General features: G+C 30.9%; 1 protein-coding gene across 3 annotated transcripts in view; it reads right to left on the bottom strand.

Annotated features, from left to right (window-relative positions):
• Window positions 1-25,567, bottom strand: part of LOC114326948 (zinc finger protein 239-like) — a 40,177-nt gene extending 14,610 nt beyond the window's left edge. For 2 of the 3 annotated variants that reach the window (XM_028275430.2, XM_028275431.2), the window contains exon 1: window positions 24,880-25,567. In XM_028275430.2, the coding sequence (XP_028131231.2) occupies window positions 24,880-25,183 (304 nt within the window). In that variant the 5' untranslated portion in view covers window positions 25,184-25,567. Of the gene's footprint in view, window positions 1-937; window positions 2,814-24,879 lie in introns of those variants that run through there. The other variant, XM_028275429.2, reaches the window with a different exon arrangement.
• Window positions 25,568-26,200: the final 633 nt, after the last annotated feature.

Here is a 26,200-nt window from a genome sequence, read left to right as displayed (position 1 = left end):
AAAAAATGTAAAAACACCTATTTATAATGTAATTTAATTCTTCTACCATTTTTCGAAAACTCGTCTATAACTTCCGTGTACAAAGGTGGATATTATGACATTTCTTTAATCAGATTATATTTAATTGAAAAAAAACAAGTAAAATCCTTTATAAAAGGATATAGTAGGGAGTATAGTAAGGTAGGGAGTATACTACTAAGTATACTCCCTACGGAGAAAAAGTACGACTTTCCTCCCTACGATCAGGTCAGGAAATGTATACTTTCGATAGAGGTAGGTGGAAAAAAACATTAGTAACTCATTGGCAATATTTTTTGTGTCAGTGCTCAATATCCTCAGTCTCATATAAAACTGTTAGTTCCTAACGTAATGAAATCAAGTAATATTGCCCATAAAGATGCATAAAAGATTTTGTTTGTTTTTCAGGAAAATGTGTTTTTTAATGTATTAAAATTGCACAGCTGAAGATAGTCTCGATCATCAAAATTATTAAAACCTATTTTCCATTCGTTGGCATATTTGATCTAAAATCTGATAGTATAGTCGACGGTAGCACGATTTGACATTTCCAACATTATCAGTGCGTATGCGTTTCCTTTTAGGCTCAAAACTTCTTGCCATCATATTATTCGAGCATTTTTCAAAGTCATCTCTCTCTTTTTGTTAATAACATCTTAAAATTCGTTAATTTTTTACACAGAAACCAATCTCGCTTATCTTGCACTGCAATACATTAAATAAATTATATGAGAATGGAAATATTTCTGAAAAAAGCAAAGTAAAAAATTAAAATTCAAATAATTTATTAAACTATCCAAAAATCCTCTCGAGCTATTTATGGTTTCTGTATTCCACTTTTCACATTTTCACCATTTTCCAAAATACTAATACATATTTATAATATATTTATATAAATAATTCTATATATTTATTTATATAAATAATTCAATAAAATCCATCTTCATAATTCCACATAATCAGTCGACGAAGCCCATCATTGTCAAGTGCTGGTAAATCCTATTTCAATTCAAATCATCTTCGTATGCAATTGACAAAACTGCTTATAAGCTAAAGGCTAAAGATATGCCCGAGATTTGAACTCGCCGGTCAGCGTGTAACACCGATGATTTTTACAAAGCCCTGAAGAGAAGCAACTTTAAAATCAGATTATTATGCCGACATAACTCGAATACCACCGTAGAAATATGATTATGGTCCGATTACGGAAGGATGCAGCATGCAACGCTGCTTACGTGCTTATCAGTATTTCATTGCTTTGATATTTACTGTATGACAGAAATAGAGTATCTTTGTCTTTTCTTATTAGGTACTTGCTGCTTGTACTACATAATTAAATATTCTCGTATACAACTTAAAATTCTGCTTATGTGTTTGTTCATTTTTTTTTAAATAATCTTAGTTATTCAATTGGTACGGCATTACTACGGAAACCAAGGGAAGCAATGCTTCCCTTGCTTCCATGGACCGCACACCCCTGCTGTAAACGGGAGGGATACGGTCATTACTAATGATCATATACGGTGCGGTGAATCATTACCACATCATTACTCAGTACATCTGTCTAGGAAAGTATGCAGTACTTATTTAAATATTTTTCATTCTTATTCTCCTGAAGTGCACATATGTCGATCTTTCCGTGTCTTAATTCTTCAACGTGTGAAATGAAAATAGTCTGAGATATTACAGGAAAATCATTATGGGATAGACAACGTAGCACAGACCTCAGGGCTGGAATATAGAGAATATAAATGACTGGACATTGAAAAGAAAAAAGAATGGTATAGTCATATAAGCAGAATGAGAGAAGGAAGACTGGTAAAGATGACAGTAATAATGATTGTGTAAGGTTGAAGAGTAATGACAATATGGAATGATGTGAATTTTTCGAAAGTAATGTCATTATTAATGATCGTGTACGGCCTGTTTTATGTGTCGATTTAAAGATTCTTTAAGAGCGAACTGCTTAAAACAAATTTCACACTTGTATGGTTTTTCTCCAGTGTGAGCTCTCATGTGTCGATTTAAAGTTCCTTTAAGAGCGAACTGCTCAAAACAAATTTCACACTTGTATGGTTTTTCTCCAGTGTGAACTCTCGTGTGTTTATTTAAAGATTCTTTACGAGTGAACTGCTTAAAACAAATTTCACATTCGAATGGTTTTTCTCCAGTGTGGACTCTCAAATGTGTTTTCAAATGATATGTTTTTGTAAACTGTTTAGAACAAATTTCACATTTGTATGGTTTTTCTCCAGTGTGCACTCTCAAATGTGTCTTCAAATGACTTGCTTGACTAAACTGTTTAAAACAAGTTTCACATTTATATGATTTTTCTCCAGTGTGAACTATCATGTGTTGATTTAAAGATGTTTTATAAGCGAACGGCTTAAAACAAATTTCGCACTTGTATGGTTTTTCTCCAGTGTGAACAATCATGTGTTGATTTAAAAGTTTTTTAAGAGCGAACTGCTTAAAACAAATTTCGCACTTGTATGGTTTTTCTCCAGTGTGGACTCTCAAATGTGTTTTCAAATGATATGTTTTTGTAAACTGTTTAGAACAAATTTCGCACTTGTATAGTTTTTCTCTGGTGTGCATATTCAAATGTCTCTTCAAATGACTTGTTTTAGTAAATTGCTTTAAACAAATTTCACACTTGTTGGGTTCTTGTCCAGTCTTATCTAAAGTTTTTCCTTCGTCTCTTTCTTTCCCTTTTCCCAAATAGTGTCGTTTATGTGATGAATGTTCAAAAACGGTTTCCACAATTTTGATTTTATTCTCCTCCTGAATACAACCTAAAAGATAAACGAGCTATAAACATTTTACTACAAATGAAATAGTAATGCAGAAACAAAAAAATGTGATAAAGTAGAGCATAATGAAATAACATGCACCAAAATTCAAGCTAATAATATTATCATAAATATATTTCAGGCATCTACGTTTCTGTGTTGTAGATTTGCAAAGGGTCACCTTCTTTTCAATAAGCCTTTGGCAGTCCTTATTAGACACTTTCTGGAGTAATTGCGGAGTAGATCACAAACCATACATACTCTGGACGTTCCACGACAATGTTAATCTTTCGGATCGAATTAACGCCATCTGATGATTGGAAAGGGAACTAAATTGAAAAATTATAGTTACGCGGGAATTTCAAACTATAAATTTTGCCGGATTTTTGATGAAATTTCGCAGGAAATTAAAATATCAGATAGAGAAGTCAATGTTTTATTCAATAATTATACTATACTATAACTTAAAATTACCTTAAAAGTTTCATCTAAGTACATAAAAAATACTAAAAGTCTTAAGTTCTGTCTAAAGTTATGGTAGTAGTTAGTGTTGTAATCGGGGGGAGGGGGAGAGGAATATTAATATAAACAAAACTCATAGTTTTACTGAAAACTTCAAATATTCCTTAGAATAGTCCTTCCGAAAGTCCCTTAGAATAAATAAAAGTTTCTTTTGAATGAGATATTTGAAATTAAAAATCACATTACATTTTCTCTTAGTTTTTCACCCATGTAATTTATTAAAATAAACATAGAAGTTTTCAGGGACTTTCGGCCCTCAGTAAGAACGTAATCTTTCATTCTGCGTTTAAATTTTTCAAAAATACTTATTAGTTTTCTCAGGATTCGAAAAAATGACTCCCCATTTGAATAGCATTGCAGCCGAAAATACGTACCCATCCCCTTAAGAGAGAACTACTTAAAAAAATTTCACACTCAAATTATTTATATTTAAATATAAATAGATTTATTGGAAATGTTTAAAAACGAAGAAGAACCAAAAGGAGACAGAGAATTCCCATTTCCAGCTCAGCTCCTAGTCATTCATCACTTAGTTATGCTGCAATCATAATTTTAATTATAATAATCAATTTATATTTCCCGTGGCATTAACTCTATATAAAGTCAGAGCAGTAACAGAATCATAAATTAAGTATGGCACAAGTAGCCACAAGATATCCTATAGAAAGGTGTTTTGGAATATTAAAAAGGCTTTTTCCCTGCATGCCTATGGGGATGCGGGTTAAGGCTATGGGTACATAATTCGCAAATGAATGTCAAATAAACGTCAAATTGAAAGGCAGTTTATTTAGAAGTTCTCCTAAAAATTATTAATTTTTAAGGTTTTTTCTTAACTTTTTGAGTATTACGAGTAGTATAAAGAAGTACTAAACCAGTGATCTGTAAGAAAGTGTGAAATTTAGCGCCTAGAAGTTAAATTTCAGAAAACAAATAATATGGAAGGTATACCACCCGAACCTCCAGATAAAGGTAAATTTTATGTAGAAATGGAAGGAGATGGGATGATGGAATATGAGGAATTAAATAAAAATAACAATAGAGTAAATAATAAGGTAACAAACAAACAAAACCAAACAAGTAGTACTATTGAGGTAAGTAACAAATTTAGTTGCAATAACGATGAAACTTTGACAAATTTAAATCAAACAGATAAGTCAGGTAAGCAAAATTTAAATAAAGTAATAAATTTAAGATTAAAACATAGATATCAATTTGGAGATAATGCACCTTATATAGTACACATAGAAAATAAAAACGGTAACATTGGTCGATTACACAGGATCGGCACGGCCCGTTTGATTTTAAGTGCAGTACCTGAAATTGAAAATAATATCACACAAATTACAGTAGTTGGTAGAAATAAAATCAAGGTAGAACTAAATAATTTTGCTAGTGCTAATAAATTAATTGATTCTCAAATTCTTAAAAGCAAAGAGTATGAGGCATATATTCCAACGTTTTTTACTCAAAAGAAAGGTGTTATAAAATTGGTAGATAAAGAGATAGAAGATAATGATTTATTATCATTAATTAAACCTAGATTTGGAATTAAATTCGAAGTATTACATGTAAAAAGAATTATGCGGAAAGTGATTCAAGATAATGGTAATACTAATTATGTAAAAACAGGAACCGTAATTGTCACTTTTAAAGGTTAGTCTATACCAAAAAATGTAATAATAGAAAAAATGATATACGAGGTGGAAAATTATACACCCAGAATAATCCAATGTTTAAAGTGTTTGAGATTTGGGCATATAAGTGCCCAATGTAGAGGAAAAGATAGGTGTGAAAGATGTGGCGAAGAACACAACAAATCTAATTGTTCCAATCCGAATAATTTACTTTGTGTATTGTGCAAAGGAAAACACAGCGCTACTGACAAGGGAGCAGATTGTACAGAAAGACAAAAACAGGAATATATTAAAAAAGTTATGAATAATGAAAATATAACATATTATGAAGCTAATAATAAATATAAAAAATGTTATTCAACAGTAAGTAAAGACCAAGAAAATACTTCAAATAAATATACAATATCTAAACGAAAAAGATCAAGTAGTATTGATTCTAGTAGTGTAGATAAAGAAACAATGGAAGCACGCAGAAAAATTTTGCAAACACCAAGAATACAAAGTCAGCCTTGTTATAATTTTAATAATCCCATTTATTCTAACACAACACAAACACAAAACGATAATCAAAATAATATAGGAGAAATAATAGTAAACTTTATTTCAGCAACATTAAATCAAATTAATCACAATTTAGATCAAAAAACGTTGGAATTATTAAAAAACAATATTTCACAATTATTATTACCTCGTGATGGCTAACGTTTCATTTCTTCAATGGAATGCGAGATCAATTAAAACAAATAAGGGTTATTTAGAAAAATTCTTGTATGACAATAAAATAGATATAGGATTAATATCAGAAACTTGGTTAAAAAAAAGTAATTTTATTAACTTTACTGGTTATAATGTCTTTAGGAATGATAGAGATGATGGATATGGTGGAGTAGCCATCCTTTTGAAAAAATTAATAAAATTTTACAACAGTCCTACTTTTCACCAAATTAATGACATAATGTGCAATAGCATATCAATTAAAATTCAATCCGGAAAAAAGTTAAACATTTATTCAATATACGTAAAACCAAATCTTAAAATCACTCTAAATGAATGGAAAAAGTTTTTTAATAGTCTAGAGAAGCCTTTTATAATTGGTGGTGATTTTAATAGCCACAATTATGTTTGGGGTTGTAGTACTGTAGATACTATAGGAAAAAATCTGTTAGAAGCTATTGAGGACTGTAATCTTGTAATTTTAAATAATGGTAAAGAAACTTTGATGCGTAGACCGAATAGCAATAATAAATCTGCAATAGATCTTACAATATGCTCAGCAAATATTAGTCATTTTTTCGATTGGGATGTTGTGGACGAGACATTAGGATCAAATCATTTTGCTATTATTATTAAGTCAAATATTAATGTTAATAAAGCGGAATGTGTAAATACAAAATTCCAATGGAACATAAATAAAGCGGATTGGTCTCTTTTCTCTTCTATCACTGATAATTTCATGGAAATAGATAATAATTTAAATTACCAACAATTTTTAAATAAATTAAACGAATATTGTAAGATATGTATACCGGAGAAGAGAACAGGGACTAATCCACGATTTAGAAAAACTTGGTGGAATGACAATTGTAAAAAGGTAATAGAAGAACAAAAACTAGCTTTACGCAAGTTTAAACTACAGTCTAATATACAAAATTATATAAATTATAATAAATGTGTAGCGAAAACCAAAAAAGTTGTATTAGAGAGTAAGCGTAATGCATGGAGAAATTTTTGTAAAACTTTAAACAAAAATACACCAATTAAAGATATGTGGAATCAAGCCAAACGATTACAAAACATTTTTAAACCACAAGTAAATCCAGTGACTGAAGGAGAATGGGTTGAGGAGTTTTTAAGAAAATTATGTCCAGATAATATATTTTCAAAAATTAATGTAATGGAAAGAAAAAACTCTATGCATCCACTTTCAATTCCATTTAGTTTCTGTGAATTAGAAATAAGCCTTAAGAATAAGAAAAATACTTCTCCAGGTATAGATAATGTACATTATATTATGTTGGCCAATTTACATCAAAAAGGGAAAGAAACACTATTAAATTTTTTTAATCAAATATGGTTATCAGAAGATATTCCAGATAACTGGAGAGAGTACCGGGTGATTCCTATTCTCAAAACAAATCGGAATCCTGATTCAGCAGAATCTTATAGAGGTATTTCATTGAGCTCCTGCATAACAAAAACACTGGAAAGAATGATAAAACTTAGGCTCGAAAGTTGGCTAGAAAAAAACAATAAATTATCACAAACACAATTTGGATTTCGAAAAAATCATTCTACTGTGGAAGCTGTGAGTCATTTGGTAACAGATATAAATTTAGCGTTTACGAAAAATTCTTCAGTAATCGCTCTTTTATTAGATGTTGAAGCAGCATACGACAACGTTAATTTAAATATACTATATAACAAAATGATACAAATAGGTCTGCCAGAATGCTTCTGTCAAAAAATAATAAAATTGTATGACTGTAGAAAAATTTATATATCGGTAAATAATAACACATTTGGTCCAAGACTAGCGATGGGTGGTTTACCTCAAGGAGGAATATTAAGCCCTTTGTTATATTTAATTTACACTTCTGATATAGAAAAAAATTTAAACTCAACAAAAATTTTACAATTTGCAGATGATATAGTTATTTATCAAGAAAACATTAAAATAGAAAATGCAGTCAAATCCATTGAAGAAGGAGACAAACATATTAAAATATGGAGTGAATTACATGGACTAAATATATCTGATTCCAAAACCAAATTATGTATTTTTACAAGAAAACGAAAAGAAATACCCAATCACATCTTAATAAACAATATATCCTATCCTGTACAAAGTTATGTTAAATATTTGGGTATTACTCTGGATAGACAGCTTCTCTGGAAAGAACATATAGACCATATAGTTAAAAAAACAGAAAAAGGAATAAACCTTCTTCGATTCGTATCACACTTACGTTGGGGAGCAGATCCAAATATTTCTTTGTTGTTATTTAAAAATAATATAAGAGCTATATTCGACTACGGATCAATATTATACAGTGACGCATCACAGTGTCATTTAAATAAAATAGACAAAATCATTAATAAATCCCTTAGATTGTGTATAGGAGCCCTAAGAAGTACACCGATAAATAATCTACAAGTTGAATGCTGTGAAATGCCGATGGATATAAGACGAAAAAAACTTGGCATCAACCTTTTAGTTAGATTGTATGAAAAAAAGGCAAGTTTAATTTCCAAAATACATCAACTGTTTTTAGCAGACTTGACAAAAAAATATTGGATAAAAAAGAAAACTCTAAATATGGTAGATTTATATTCAAAAATGACAATATATGATAAACAACTTTATAAATATGACATAAACCCAAATTATAATATTGACTTTAATAGTATGGAACAAGTTCAGGTATACTTTTTAAGGGACTATAGCAAGTTGCCTATATCTTTAAGAAAATTAGTGTTTATCTCCGACAGTTCACAAATGTTCAAAGATTATTGTATGCTATATACAGATGCATCAAAAAATATTGAAGGTGTGGGATGTGCCTATTGGGATAGCAGTAATAAAATTAGTAAAATGTTTAAACTAAATTCTATTATGAGTACAGTGGAACCCCGTTAACTCGGATTAATCGGGACCGCGGCCGATCCGGGTTATCGAAAATTCGGGTTAGCCGGAGAAAATGGTAAAAATTATTAAAATATGGTATGCTTACAGATAAACTCCGTTATAATTGGCACACAGACACTTGTAAACCACGTTCGCGTTCCACACATACAAAGCGTCGTCGAGAGTCTCATTTTTAGCTTTCTTAGCTTTGCACCGATTGTCCAAACTGTCTTTTGTTATCATTTTGAAACAAAAACAACATTTTAAGTTTTATTGCCATTACGTAGACAAAAAATCCAAACACAAAATCTGAATATATTTACGCGGAACGAACAATGAGACTTTACTACACACACACAATACCGTCTCGCAACGAGACGTTATATGTTATTTAATAAGAGTGAAGACTAAGGCCATTGTTTGAAAAATAATTTTTTAATAGTCTTTTCTAAACAATGCTAGACAGTTTCAAGTAAATAAAGGATACTACAGATGCCTATTGGTTTCGATAACACGAGAATGAGCGTTGTCTGTCATGCCAGTTATATTATGTATCAAATTACACAAATACGCATTATCTCTCATTGTATAATGTGTTTGACATTGAAAATTGAAACGAATGAACTACATAGGAATTCGCTAAAACGACAAATTTTTACGAAGTTTATTATGATAAATAAAATTAGCCTGAAAAATATAAGATATTATAGTATTCGAACAATATGTTTATAAGGAAAAATAAGAGAAAATATTTTAAGATGTTGAAAAGAAATTGGAAAATCCAGCATAAAGGACATACATTTTTATTGTTGTAATGTTTGTCTGATAAAAATCGGTCCGGGTTAGCCGGACTTCCGGGTTATCGGGGGCCGACTTATCGGGGTTCCACTGTATATACACAGCTGAATTAATAGCGATAATGGAAGCACTAAAATATTTATCTAATATAAATCATTCAAAGTTTATAATTTTTAGTGACAGTAAAAGTTCTCTTAGTAAAATTAGTGCTATAAATCCTAAATCAAAAGTGAACTACATTGAATTATACAGTGTGTCAATTTTAAAACTTACAATGGCTATATCTCACGAACAAAAGCTGAAAACGAAAAATGCTTGAAACCGTTTCTAGGATAGTAAGGGGGAACTAAAATGACATGAAAGAGAACTCACCCCCATCAACCCCCTAGGCCCCACCCACCACAACCAAAAAAGTTTAAATTGCAAACCCCTACTTGTGATACATCATTGAAACGGCTATAAAAAATGCTATCCAATGGTATAAATAATAATTATACAGGGTGAAGCAATAATTGTGAAACTTTGGCTTAAATGAAAAATTTAATGAGGTTTTGTTTAACTACAAATTTGATAAAAATGTCAATTAAGTAAATGTTCAAAGTGGGTTCCGTTGTTTTGTAAACAATAATACAGTCTCTTTTCAAATTCTGCACGAAATTTGACAAATGTTTTTCTAGTAATAGGGCGACATGCTTGAGTAATTATTTCTCGCAATTTCCCAAGTGACGCAAGTTAAGTTTTATAAACAACTGATTTAAGGCAAAAATGGCAAATTAAGTTTTAATAAACAAAAAAAAGTACGAGCGGACACTTACCATTTAAAATAATAGTCCGGGAGATAGCATTACAAATACAAAAGTCATAGTAAGCCAGCTGATATTAACACCCTGTATAAGTATTATTTATACCATTGGATAGTACTTTTTATAGTAGGATAGTATATTACTTTTTTCTATGGGGTTACCCTAAATCAGTTGTTTATAAAACTCAACTTGCGTCACTTGGGAAATTGCGAGAAAGAATTACTCAAGCATGTCGCACTATTACTAGAACATTTGCTAAATTTCGTGCAGAATTTGAAAATAGGCTGTATTATTGTTTACCAAACAACGGAATTCACATTAAGTATTTACTTAATTGACATTTTTAATAGATTTGTAATTCAACAAAACCTTATTAAATTTTTCATTTAAGCCAAAGTTTCACAATTATTGCTTCACCCTGTATAATTATTATTTATACCATTGAATAGCACTTTTTATAGCCTTTTCAATGATGTATCACAAGTAGGGGTTTGCAATTTAAACTTTTTTGGTTGTGATGGGTGGGGCCTAGGGGGTTGATGGGGGTGAGTCCTCTTTCATGTCATTTTAGTTCCCCCTTACTATCCTAGAAACGGTTTCAAGCATTTTTCGATATCAGCTTTTTTTCGTGAGATATAGCCATTGTAAGTTTTAAAATTGACACACTGTATATCATAAATAAAATTAAAGAACTTCAGCAACAAGGAAAGTCTGTTAAGTTGGCATGGGTTAAAAGCCACTGTGGAATAACTGGAAATGAAATGGTAGATGAATTGGCTAAAAACGCGGTGTCACAAGGAGTATTAACCCATTATCTTTGTACGCCAAAAGATATTGAATCAAATTTATTCAAAGAGATTAAGAAAGAATGGAAAGAAAGGTATATTGATGAAAACGTAAATACAGGAAACCACTACAGATCAATCAGAAACTATATAACGGATAAACCTTGGTTTTCTAAAATGGAGTCGACAAAAGATATGATAAGAACCATATGCAGAATGAGATTTGACCACTGTCTTACTCCATCATATTTATTTAAAATTAATATAGCTGATAGTCCACAATGTATTTGTGGACAGTTGGGCAATCTACAACACAAAATTTTGACCTGTTCTCTTATCTCTAATAAAGTTAATATGTTTTTAAATTCACTGTATTCTTTGACTGATGTCCACCATCCCATTAATTTAAATTATTTATTAACATTAGAAAATAATGAGTTGGTATACCGACTATTGTATAAACATATTTTAGATATTAAGCTTAAATTGTAATTGTAAAATATAGAGTAAGTATTTCTTGTAAATTGTTATATGTTAAAAGAAAAAGAAAAGAAAAGAAAAGAAAAAAAAGAAAAGAAATATAAAAAAAATAATAAAATAAAAATAAAAAAAAAATAAAAAAAAATTAAAAAATAATAAAAAAAAAGAAAGAAAAAATATAAAAAAAGATATATAAAAAAAAATAGAAAAAAAAAATATAATAATTAAAAAATATAAAAAAAATATGTAGATAAAAATGAATGACGAACTTGGACAGTCCATAGTAAAATAGCTTTCGAATGAAGTAGAGGGCTAAAGAAGAATGTTGCAGTTTTTGCTGTGGAACTCTGAGAACATCATTTGGAAAAAAATTAATAAAAATATATATATATATATATATATATATATATATATATATATATATATATATATATATATATAAAAAATTATTAAAAAAAAAAAATACAAAAATAATTATTTATTAGTAGAATTGTTTATTATATTAGTATTAGTTTTAGGATAAGATACGAAAAAATGACTAATAAAATAAAAAATAGTAAAATTGGCGAATGGATTTAGTGTCCGCAGTCATATAAACCCAAACAAACAACAATAATTCGCAAATATTTTACGTGTATCCCTACTTTTTCTGTCTTTACACGGCAAATTACGTGTAGTAAAATTCACACTGGTATGGATATGTAAACATTACTAGAATGTCATTCTACTTGAAAATGTCGTCATTAATTTAAAGAGATGGGTTTTGAATGTTCTTGGATAACTGTTATTTTTATAATTGCAAATTATTAATTCAGTTAATAAATGTGATAATTTTTTCACTAACTATGTATTCAGTGATTGTAATAATTTATTTGTACAACAAAGACTAATACTCAATCGAGAAAAGAGGAAAAGTGTTAAAGTGATTTTTTAATAATATATTGTTATGGAACGCTTACAATTTTGAACATCTTTAACAACAAAATACTTGGATCACAGAATATATTATCCTGATGTATTCTCTGCTTGGATCTTCCACAAATAATACACAATAAATAACTTTTTATTAAGTTCACGTCTTAAATCAAATTATATATCAAATACACTATATATCAATAATATTTAATCAATAACTCAACATATTCCCGATGCAATGTCAAATATTTAAAATTGTCACTGATTGTCAGTGTCTGACTGACAATATATGCTGACAATATTGTATTCGGCTGAGTGCGTTGTAAGACAAAGATAAATTTGGAAAATATTACCACGGTATTGTGTTCATTTTTTTCGAATCCTGAAAAAACCAATAAATATTTTTGAAACATTTAAACGCAGAATGAAAGACTAAATTATTACCGAGGGCCGAAAGTCCCTTAGAATAAATAAAAAGTTTATTTTGAATGATATATTTGAAATTAAAAATCACACTAAATTTTCTCTTAGTTTTTCACCCCTGTAACTTATTAAAATAAACATTATAGAAGTTCTCAGGGACTTTCGGCCCTCGCTAATAACGTAATCTTTCATTCTGCGTTTAAATTTTTCAAAAATACTTATTAGTTTTCTCAGGATTCGAAAAAAATGAATCCCCATTTGAATAGCATTGCAGCCTAAAATACGTACCGATCCTCTTAAGGTGGCCACTCACTTACGGATATCGAAGAGGATATGGCATGCAGGCCAGGACTGAAGGCCGTTATCGAAAACCGACACACACTAGAATCAGTTCGTCATCTGACGACCTTTTTCTTCAGGTAAAGATCTGTAGGGAATCGCAACTCTTGCCACACACCATAGATAAGGTATATATAAGTAGAATAGATAGCCAACTCTTTAATACGTAAAACTGCAATGTATACAGCGCCCTCTGTCCGGTTTAGTCATGAACTAAATGGACAATGGCGGGAATTTTAAACGTTCAAATAAGCTTTGTTACTAATTATTGTAGTAAAACAAGATTCTATAACATAATGCAAATTATAAAAATAATCGACAATTGTTTCTTACATTAGCGATTATTTTTTGTAATTTGCATTACATTATGGAGTCTTTTACTGCAATTATAAATATAGTTCATACAATAGGAAAGGTAGAAAAACAAAATTCAAAAATTAAAATATTTATTTAAAAAATTAACGGCACAATTTACAGGAAAGTACCAAAATTAAAGCTCATAATAAAATTAAAATATTTCCAGTATCTTTTTGTAACATTGCCGAGTTTATAAACACATCAATCCTGACATTAAGGCAGCGCCGAAATTAATACAAAATTTTTAAATTACATGAATGCAAAGTAACCCAAAAGAATATTCCTTACTTCTCAGACCTGTTTGGTACACAGCATTTAACCCGCCATTACACGCGCTATGAGGGAATCCCTCACCATATTTGTTTATAACCAATGAAATTGTGTAAACTAATACGATAACCTTAAGCACCCAGGAATGCCTTTAGCATGGTTCATAAGAGGGTATGAAAAAGTTATAGAATATTTCTGGCGGTCAGTGTGCTGTGTGATAGTTGAAAGAAGAGACATCCCTCTTCAAGTGAGGGAATTCCTCACTGCGCGTGCAATCACGGTGAAATCACGTTTCTGTTATCTCAAAGAAACTTTTAGGTTTTTATTTAATATTTAGGTAGGTTTAATTAAAATATTATTGTTTGGATTAGGTTAGGAACAGTGGCACACCGAGCGGGGGGTTTAGGGGTTAAAATCCCACCCAGAGCATATAGAAATATATATAAAAGAAAGTAGGAAAATGTAACTTGTCTTTCACAAATAACACAAAAAACTTTCGGTGCCCAAGCTAACCCCCCTCCCCCTAGAGGAAAATTCTAGGTGCGCCACTGGTTAAGAACCCATTTTTAAATTTACCTATTCTAATTGGGAAATAGGTCACAATTTAACTTGAAAACTTGATTTTATTGACGTTTCGAATTCCACCTCGGACGTCGTTATCAAAATACAAAATATTAATAGTTAATTACATAAATACCACAAAGAAATAGCTTCAGAACAGTTGTTAATTTTAATTTGTATTTTTAGTAAAATGAATTCGCGTAAAGAACGTTAATTTCTTCAGTGGCTTGCTGAAATTGAAAATTAAGAAAACTTGCTTTTGATCTATGTATATTATTTTTACTTTTGTTTTGTTAAATTAATAAAAAAAATTGGTATAAGAGACTTTCTATAATATGTGAGTACAACCCATTTTATATTTATACATGTTGACATTCATTCTTCCTCGAAATAAGTCGAACTTATGTAGGTGAGGGCGACGCTCATACGCGTGCAACCACGTCCGAATAGAAGACGCGTGTAACGGCGGGTTAAACACCATTATTTGCACACAAACTTAATATTTTACTTTATAGTAAGAGAACAAAAGTTTTTGTTATATATAGCTAATCTATAAGTAAAAAGTAAAAAAACAATTTAATAAAATAAATTCAAACACGTATGTAAACAAACAACGATGTCATCAGACGCCATTGACAAGACAAAATAAAATGACATTTCTGCACAGCGTTGCCACATTTTATTTAGAAAATCTACTGTAAGTCTGTAAGTTTAGCTAAAATCTACTAAATCAAAAACTAAAATATACTATAAAACTTTATTAACGTATTTGTATAATTTAGGACTTTTATAATAAAAACAACAGCTGACTAACTAGAAATTAATATAATATGAATATTTGTAAAAAAAACCAAACTTTTTTAGATTTTAACTGGGAAAAAACTATAATTAATTTTTATCAGTTTCATATTTAATATTTGTATATAATATTTTGTCATCCACCGATTTCTGCATGTCAGATGTCATTCTTTCGCATTTTACATTGGAAACACGTAAACACAACATTTTTGTTTTGCAAAGTTACATATGCTTAGATATTTTAGTTTTCCATCGTTAGCTTCTAATAGGCTCACCGAATGCCATAAAGTCGACTTTACATTACATGATTTATCATGTGATTTGTCATATAATTTGGTCATGGAGTGAAATTTACATGTTTACACTGTGTGATTTGTCATATGATTTTGCATTGTTAATACGGCTCGTTTTGTCATAAGCATTGTCTTGCGGCTCGTCATGGGAAAAATCATATGACAAATCACATGATAAATCATGTAGTGTAAAGTCGACTTAACTCTTCAATAACACCTGATATACTGCTTGCACTGCTACTTGAAATCTGCAAGTTTGTTGAAACTGCACCAGAATCCAGTTTCATTTCTCTGTAAAGGCCGCGTCCCACCATCAAATAATTTGATCAAACTGGTTTGAGCAAACTGAAAGTGACAGTTAGTGACGTCACATCCTGAGTGTTCATTGTGGATAATAATGATAGTAATATGTGGACAATAATTCATCATCTACGTCCTGAATCTTATTTTCGGTAATGACATTGGGAAATTGTAACAAAATGTCTGAAAACTAATTTAGAAATGGGGTAAATACTATAAAAAGCAAATTTTATTTCAGCCATAACAAAATGTTGAAATATACCAAAAATTTACTAAAAAATATTGCCTATATACTAGAATTTTTTAAAAATATCAAAAATCTACCAAAAAAGTAGAAATCTACTAAATGTGGCAACGCTGCTGCAGTTTCTGCAGATGCGATGACATGCGCATTTGGAAAAGTCTTTAGTGGCGCCACCTTTCCAGTTTAGTCAAGAATTAAAGAGAATGAACCGTAATTGCCATTAAGGATAACAGTGCATGCCACACACAGTGTGCACATGTCCCTCTCACAAAAAAAGCGTGTGCGTTAATAATTGTGCTAAAAAGCCAAAAGAAAAAGAAAAGAGCGTACTGGGTTAAAGACTGCCTCATGAAAAGAAACAGGTTATCTCACATGGCACTTATGGCAGAATTAAAGCTTTCCTGTACGAAAGATTATAAAAATTATTTAAAAATGGATGAAACATGTTTTAAAAAGCTATTAAAACTAGTGACACCTTTAATAAAGAAACAAAACACTAGAATGAGGAGTGCCGTCAGTGCGGAAGAGAGACTATCTGCAACATTAAGGTTTTTAGCAACCGGTCACAGTTTTGAAGACATGAATACACAACTCTTATTTCACCTCAAGCATTAGGGGTTATAATCCCGGAAACATTAATTGTTGATAAGCTTTCTCTCTTAAATACCGATTCGCGTAACATTTATCTTTAACCTTCCATAGGCAAGGATGTGATTGATAAATATCAATAAATTGAAGTAAAAACTCAGGATCATTTGCGTTTTTGTTTGCCATTTTCTCTTTAAAAAATCCGATTTGCCGATCGATGTCAGTTAAGTTAACGAACTGCAGTCCAGATGTCACACACTTGCAGTTTTGTGAAGCGATCGCTCTAACGACTGAATGATAACTGCATGTGGGTGGTAATTTTGACCTTCGGTTAAGGGCATGTCAGGTGCCAGGCCTCTTCGTTATCCGTAAGTGAGTGGCCAGCATAAGATTAGATACAGCCTTAAACATTGTTGTGGCCTGTGCTGTATTGCATAATATCAATCACAATAACAACATTGATGATATGATAGATGCTGAAGATACTATTCCTGAGGAGATTCATGAGATTGCTGGAAGAAATAATGAAAATGCAACTGTCGGTTCATCTCTAGTAACGACGCATTTAAGGTGGGTACATAAACCTTGACAAAACATTTTGTTTTATTACTTCTATTACTTATTCAAATAACAAAATTTTTAACGTTTTAAATTTTCATATTCTAAGGTTTTTATTTTTATTTCTAATTCTAGGCGATGTTGTTTTTTTAATTCATTCCTATGATTAATTAATTTGCTTCGTTTTTCTGTTATTGCACCTTCTAATTTTTTTTATAAAATATCCATTTCAAAGATTCACTCATTAAATGTTTTAATTTTCTTTTTAGATAACCTCTTTTCTTGTTGGGCAGCACAGCAGATGTAGATGGTGCTACAGATCCTTGTTTTCCATTTCTGTGTAATCGTTTAGCTCTACTTCAACAAATTGTGTAACTGCGAAAATAAAGAAATATCAATTGTTTTAAATTTAAATATTTAATTTAGAATTACTTACCTTTATTTAAATAATTGAATAGAATAAGGACTCACTACATGTACAGTAGTGAGGAAAACTAAACATGAACCAACCAGAATAACAATAAAGAAAAAAGATGGAACTGGTTGGGTCACATATTGAGTTCATTGATATAAATTTCATATAAAGGCTGTATGACACTATGCATTTTCTTGTATCATTTCTAATATCGTTTCTGATATCGTTTCTTGTATACATTTTCTTGTATCATTTCTTGTACGTATATTTGTGCCCTGTATGACACTATGCAAGTTCTTGTATCGAAAACTGTATGAAATTCGGCACGTGATTGGTCGAAATTTTGTTTGTCGCCCTGTCACGTTACATTGGTATGGTAGTACTGCGACTGCGTCTACAGCTGATTTTAAGGATTTTATAAAATTTATAAACTTTTAAAAACAAATATTTTAATGTTATAATAACTAGAATTTTTACGTTGACTGTAGATTATTTGTGTTTTTTATTTTGTTTTGATATTTGTGCTAAAATATTTGCATTATAATTATCTTCAGTTTGATCCAAATTGGAACTATGTATTGTATTTTCCTCTATTAAAAAATTATGCAATATGAAACCCAAAGTTATTCTAAATATATGGTTATTAGTAGAACAGTAGTCCATACCAAACGGTATAATTAAGTATCAATAAAATATTTATAAATAATACCTACAAAACACAAATAAATTCATCAAGACATAAATCATATGATCTCATTTTCAGCCGCCATTATGACATTTAGAAGTTTTACCAGCAGGTTTTACGTTTTTGCTCTTTGCGCAGAAATTGGCGCAGTTATTGTACAAGAATCTGTGCCTGACACAAATTCTTGTATCGTTTCTGATATCGTTTCTTGTATCTGTGTATGACACTATACATTTTTTTGACATATCAGAAACGATATTAGAAATGATACAAGAAAATGCATAGTGTCATACAGCCTTAAGTAAACAGTCAATTTACAGTTTACTTTGCGTTTTACTAAACTATGCCCTGTTTTTAAACTAGGAGGAGTAATTAAAATTCATAGCACCGTAAAACCGGATTTATGTTACAACGGGGACGTGGACAGGACGGGCACGTTGAAGGTTCGTGCCGAGGACGTACGATTTTTATTGTTCTTCAGATGCCTGTCCTAACATAAATCAGCCTTAAGGTACTAGTACACTTTAGATTTAGAAGACCAAAAATAATCATTTTTTTCAAGAATTTTTTTCTCAGTACAGTAAAACCTCGATATAACGGACTTCGGATATAACGAACGAAAAATCTGGTCAAATATAAAAAAATTAAAAACATCCTGTTGATATGATACATGCTTAACCTGTCACATACCAAGATACATTGAATACCAACGGGGTCCCCGTGGACCCTAAATGCTACACCTACCTAGAAACTTTAGTTGTATGTTTTTGCCAAAAATACAACATCACATATTCAACCCATGGATCAGGAAATTATTTTGGAAACCAAACGGATATCTAGTAAAAAAAAATTGTCTGTTGGCCAAGATGCAGACATAAGATAAGAAGGGTTGGAAATTCCTGATTTCTGTAAGACAATACATATCTAATAATGCCGGAGAAGAAGTAGGTAGCTGAGATGTTTTATTTTACAATGGCTAGAAGTAGATGAAGGTGTCCCTGGGTATAATATCACGACTGAAAGTGAAATAGCAGATGAAGTTATGAACCTAAAACATGAGGATGGAAGTGAAGATAGCAAAGAAGGCAAAACAACACTGCAAAAAATGAAGTTCTCAGAGGTAAGATAGCATCTTAACGATCTAATAACATTTATTGATTATTCAGGCAACGAAGTTCAACTGTATTATTCGCAATTTCGTAATTTTAGAGAGTTGATTATAAAAAAAGAGCAAACTCCAAAAGTGCAAAACAAAACTTGATTCCTTTTTTAAAGCAGGATTATCGAAAGCAAGCGTGTCGATATCAAACAACGTCACTTCACGTTCACGACGAATTTCTGAAGATAATTAAATAGAATTTTGTTTGTGTTTTTTATTTATATTTAAATACAGTGTACATATTTTCAAAAAAGAAGTTTTTTTATTTATTTTAAACCTATTTTTATATAACGGACTTTCGGCTTTAACGGACATCCCGTCCCCCCAATTAGTCCGTTATATCGAGGTTTTACTGTACCTTTATTAAAAATGAACATAAAACTTTTTACATATTAATATCTAACCCTTAGAGAATACAAAAAATGTATCTTTTTTCGTTTATGCACGTACACTAATATTGTAGAGGGGGCAAAAGTCGAGGCCTCGGAAATTGATGGCGGACAGTTAATCTCAAGATTGGGATATCTGAAACAAAAAAATCGTACTGGATTTGAAAAAGGAAAGTTTCTTACGTGACAATTTACCACAATTTGACCAAAAAATAAAAAATAAATATTTTTTAACTATGAAAAACTGAAAGAAAACGGGCGATTTTTTCACAAACATTTTCCGAACTTCCGTAAAATCTTTGTTTTGCAAAATTTTTCACTAACGGTGGTAAATTGTCACGTAAGAAACCTTCCTTTTTCAAATACCGTACGATTTTTTTGTTTCAGAGATCCCAATCCTGAGATTAACTGTCCACCATCGGAACTACTTTTTTCGAGGCCTCGACTTTGGCGCCCTCTACAATATTAGTGTATGTGCATAAATAAAAAAGATATACTTTTTGTATTCTCTAAGAGTTAGGTATTAATATGTAAAAAGTTTTATGTTCATTTCTAATAAATGTTCTGAGAAAAAAAATCTTGAAAAAATGCTTATTTTTGGTCTTCTAAAGTGTACTAGTACCTTAATGCTTGTTTGTAATTGGTCAAACCTCAGGCAAGTTTACTCCACTCTTATGAAATTTTGACACTATTGACATTATGAAATTTTGACATTATTGGCATTTTATAGGTTAATTACGTTATATCTGAGATTTTTTGTGTTTTCTGCGTTATTCCTTTAATTTTTAGATTTTTAGTCTGCTTTTATATAAAAAAACAGTTGTTTTTAGAACTCTTTAGCGACATATTAGTACCTATATTATAATATTTATGGACTACCATCGAAGCCTGAAATGATCAACCAAAAAAGAAGATGTATTTGGTCATTTTTTGAGTAACTTTATTTTTGTTTTCAATTTGCGTATTCAATAAAACTAGCTCCTCTCTTATTGGCAGTTTATTTTTCAGCGTTATTTAGGATTACAGAAAATACAAATACATATCTTAAACTAAAAACTATAACCTATCATCTGCCAATTTCTCAGTGATCAATTTACAACTCGAATTCTGTCCAAAAAATGTAAATACCTTCAAGATCTACATGAGCTATCAGTTTTAGACCTCACTCATAGGCGGCACACATAGTGAAAGTGGTTTCCGCTTACGGGCAAACCGCGCGAATCTGAGCGGTTGGCGCGCGCGGTATACATTTTCTTAATCGCGAAAAAATAATTTATGGAGGATATCATCATCTATTTCAAAACTTAAAATAAGATAATGAAAGAAAGTGAAAACGGCAGCAATTAATGCCTCCTTATTCATTGTACAAACATTAAAACATTAAAACCGCGCAGAAAAAAATAAATTCTCATTTGAGTAAAAGCGGTCAGGCAGGTTAAAGCGGTTGGCCTGCGCGAACCTGCTTTGACTATGTTCGTGTACATTTAAAGACGTGCATTCATTTTCAAAACGTTTAAAAGCGGGTCTGCGCGGTAAGTGGAAACCGCTTCCACTATGTGCGCCGACATAGGTACTGAAGAACTAAAAAATCTATACATTTGGTAGAAAGTTATCTAAGTATGGTAAAGTACAATGAAGTTATCTATAAAAGCCAAATTCTGCCTTACTACAGTGAAATGACAAGAACATTATTTTCTAACAAGGTTAAAACGTGTTATTTAAACTCACATTTACCGCCAAATAAGTATGTTTGATATACTTATTAGAGAAAAATGGTCAAATTTTCAGTACATATTTACCGATGGGTCAAAAGACGCAAATGGAACGGGCGTGCAGTGTTCCATGAAAACAAAAATTACCATCATCAATATAGCCTACCTATTGAATGCTCAATATACACAGCAGAAATGATAGCAGTAATGTTTGCTGTTCAGTATGTACTACTGAATCCAACTAGCAATTATGTTATATTTACTGACAGTAAAAGCGTGGTGGACAGACTGAGTAACATTCAAACAGTCAAACACATTAACCACATTGAATTGAATATTCTTAAGACTATACAATTAGGAGTAAATGTAACAATTGCTTGGATTAAGGGCCATTCGGGAAAAAAAGGCAATGAAATAGTAGACCATTTTGCTAATAAATCAGCTTATATGATCAGAGAAAAAATAAACAAAAATTTAATTCCAGCTTCAGATATTGATACTTTTAGCAGACAAAAACTTAAAAATAATTGGCAATTGCATTACAGAGAATGTAATACTGGCTCAAGAAGATGGTTTTACACAGAATATAATAGATATTTTATAAAGACCATTAATCGGTTGAGAGCCAATCATGATCTTACGCCATCTTGCATGCATAGAATCGGCTTGTCAGATACTCCCAATTGTACTTGTGGCAAAATCGGAGATCTAACACATGTCATATTAGAATGTCATTTACAAATAAATAACATACACGACCTTTATAAGGAATTAAAAGATTTAATATGTTTTTTCTCAATAAACCTTAATACTTTAATATTTACAAATGATATGGAAATTCTTCATCTCATTTATAAACATGTTAAATTATGTAAATACAAGTTGTAAACGTAATATGTACTAACTAGGCATAATTTGTTAATGTGGTTTGAAAAAATTAAATAGAAAAAAAAATAAATAAAAAAAATATATAGAAACAAAAATAAAAGAGGAAAGAAAAATAAAAAAAAAGAAAGAAAAAAAGTGTTTAGCACAAATTAAAATATATAAAAAAACACAATAAAATAATTAAAAAAACAAACTAAAAAAACAACACAATGTATAATACCTATGTATCTATAAAAATAATATTGTAGTATGTACTTATGTTATGAAATAAGAAATTTATGACTATGAACAAAGAGATTTTCAATGATTTACAACAATATTATTGGGTGTGAATCTGTCTTTTGAGTTTACTCCCCTGGTTTAAAAACAGGGTTCAGTACCTTTTCCTATTATGTACTGTCCAGTACATAAAAACATGTACGGTACAGTATAGAAAAAAATATTAATAATAGAGATAGAGAGAAATTTATCGTTTCTAATGTTACATTTACAAAACACAACAAAGCAAAAGACACATAAAAATACTAATTATAAAATTCCCATAATAACAAAGCTATGAATTAGCACAACTGTCCTCAAAAAATTCCTCCATACTATAGTAAGAATTATGTCCAGTTGCACCAACAAATTATACACTATTGATTTGGATTGCTAATTTATTTTAAAATATAATTGTCAAAAAGCTGGCAAATTAAAAACAGAAATTTTAACGATTCTCCCAAAAAATATTAAATTTTAACCTTTTTCGAAAGAAAAGTGTTCTGTTATTATATTTTATTTGATGGTAAAAAATTTAATATTTTTCAGGAAAATCGTTAAAATTTCTGTTTTAAATTGACAGTTCTTTGACAATTATTATATTTTAAAATAAACAGGCAATCCAAATCAAAAAATCAATTGTTTATTTGTTGGTGCAACTGGACATTAGATAATACAAACTTCTTGATTGCTTTTTGGAATACAAAAATATTGCTTGATGATTTTATATCAAGCAGTAGGTAATTAAACACTTTCTTTCCAATTTAAATATATGATTTTTTAATTAATGTAGAAGAAGGAATTGGAAGTGGAATAATGTAAGTTAGACAAGTGTTATAAAAGGAATCTGTCCGAATATCCTCTTTATGTTTTTTATAAATTAAGCATGCTATTTCAAGGATATATGTATATGCAAGGAAGTGTCAAGATACTATGTTTCCGGAACAAAGGTCTGCATGATGTACCACACTTTACTTTGCATACTTAAATATCTGAATGTTCTCTTTCGTAGCATAAAAAGTCTGCTGAAATGATGAAGAGAACAGCTACCCCAAAAGACAATAATATCGTATCTCAAATAAGATTAAATCAAGGCCACATAAACACTTTTTGCAATCTTGAAATCTAAATGGCGTGTAACTGATTTGACAGCAAAGCAACCCTATGATATCTTTTTGCTTAGCATCTTGGCTGCGTTATGAGACAAAGAGTCCTCTTATTACAATAACAGTTGTAATACAAGGCTGAGTCGACTCAATTGTGATGCACTGTGGCAAAGGTTCACTACAGGACATATATGCCTCGTAACCAACGAACTGTCAATCTATATGGAATGACCCCGTCCCATTCAAATAGTGAAGCGAGATTGACGCCAACATACAAGAGAGAGGTCCTGAGAGAGACAGAAAAGGATCAGGTAAAATTTGACAGGCCGTGTAATTTGAGTTGCCTATATCAACTTAAATCAGGGAAATGGACCTCATATTTTTTTAACTTGGTATCAGGGCTGATAGGCAGTATTTAAAAATTAAGCTAAGTTAATAAAGTTAAAAAAATATGAGGTCCATTTCACTAATTTAAGTTGATATAGGCAACTCAAATTACACAGCCTGTCAAATTTTACCTAATCCTTTTCTGTCTCTCTCAGGACCTCTCTCTTGTATGTTGGCAGCATTAATTTTCTTCATGCCTATTCCAAACACATTCCATTTAAGTTTATAAATATCTTTAAATGCAGCAAAGGTGTTAAATATACAGTGTGTTGCTCAAATTTAAGTTTATTATCAATATAGACCTAAAAATTTGTTTACAGTGTCAGAACAAATGCCTTCCCTGCCCACATTCTTAACACGTTGATGGACAGAACATCTAATTTTGATTGATGTAATGTGACACAACGTCTATAGATGTTGCATTTTCCCTATTCGACTTTGCAAAATACATAATATGTATCACCAAATCAGCATCATTTGACATTTAATTTTTCAAAAACCAAATTAATTTCTTTTAACACGTTGATGGACAGTGCGTCAAATGTATAAGCAAGTGTTGTGACACTATATTATATTATATACACTATATTATAGTGTCACAACACTTGCTTATATATTTGACGCACTGTCCGTCAACGTGTTAAAAGAAATTAATTTGGTTTTTGAAAAATTAAATGTCAAATGATGGTGATTTGGTGCAGGTGTAGCTTTGCACCTGCACCAACTAGTTGGAAAGATGGGATGAGCATCTAACTAAATAGAGTTATATTTGCTTACCTTTTTCGGTTTTTTGGTTTTCTTCACACAGCTTCAGTTTATTTCCGTCACATTCTATTTCAGGACCTATCGGAAAGTCTTCTAAATAATTAGAGGTGTCATCTATACTTTCTCTATTGAATTCCTCCTTAATTTCACATTTAAAGCCATCGAGAAGAGCATCATCCAAGTCATTATACTCTATTTCTACGTTACATGTCTTCTCACTAAATTCTTGCTTTACTTCACATTTAACGCCATCCAAGTCATGATACTCTATTTCTACTTTACACGAATCCTCACTAAATTCTTTTTTTACTTCCATTTGGTTTTGATTTTATGTATTTCAATAAATAATTATTAATAATACCAAATTATACACTCAACATTCAAAAAAGCAAAATTACCCCATCCCATTATCCCATATCATAAAAACAAAAAACAAACCTTAGTGACAAGTGACACTCATCGGAGGCGAAACGACCGGACTGGCTCAATGGTCGCATTCAGGAGACGAAAAAGTGACTCGAGTCCAAGGCATAGAGTTATATATTAGCATAGAGAGAGTGTCATTCAGAGCAAAGTGACGACACCATCTTTTTTATTTGGATTAGTGCTGTTTCACTCTTACGCATAGTAAAGCTGCTACAGTTGTCCTCCTCTTCCGTGCCTATGTTCACACTGAATGTCATCAGAGATTTTCGATACAATGGGTGCATTCAGCAGACGCAATCGCTAACTAATCGATTAGTAATCGATTTGTGACTTACATGCTGAATGCCACAATTTATGTGGCATTCAGCAGAAAATCACTAATCGATTAGTTAGCGATTGTGTCTGCTGAATGCACCCAATGTGTTAGAAAGAGATGCAGCAAACCAGTCCATGAGATCTTGTCGTCAGGAAGCGCGGAAGGTAGGCTGCCTCTATGTTAATATATACCTCTATGGTCCAAGGTCCCTATACCATCTATTTATGAACCTTGAACCAATCAGATGCAAAATAGAAATTGATGGTATCAGTATTGAACAAGTAATGGAAGTAAAATACCTTGGAATTACATTGTCAAGTTACGGAGACCTAGACAAAGAAGTGAGAAATCAAGTACAAAAAGCAAATAGATTGGCAGGATGCCTTAATAACACTATATGGCGAAACCGACATATTAACACTGAGATGAAGTCAAGAATTTATAAAGCCAGTGTAAGACCAATAATTACATATATGCATCAGAAACAAGACCCGATACAGCCACAACACAAAGACTACTGGAAACGGCAGAGATGAGAGTACTGAGAAGAATTACAGGAAATACACTGAGAGATCGAAAGAGGAACGAAGA

This window comes from Diabrotica virgifera, chromosome 1 (genome assembly GCF_917563875.1).
Source record: "Diabrotica virgifera virgifera chromosome 1, PGI_DIABVI_V3a".
NCBI lineage: Eukaryota > Metazoa > Arthropoda > Insecta > Coleoptera > Chrysomelidae > Diabrotica > Diabrotica virgifera.
This window is presented reverse-complemented; position numbering and strand designations above follow the sequence as displayed.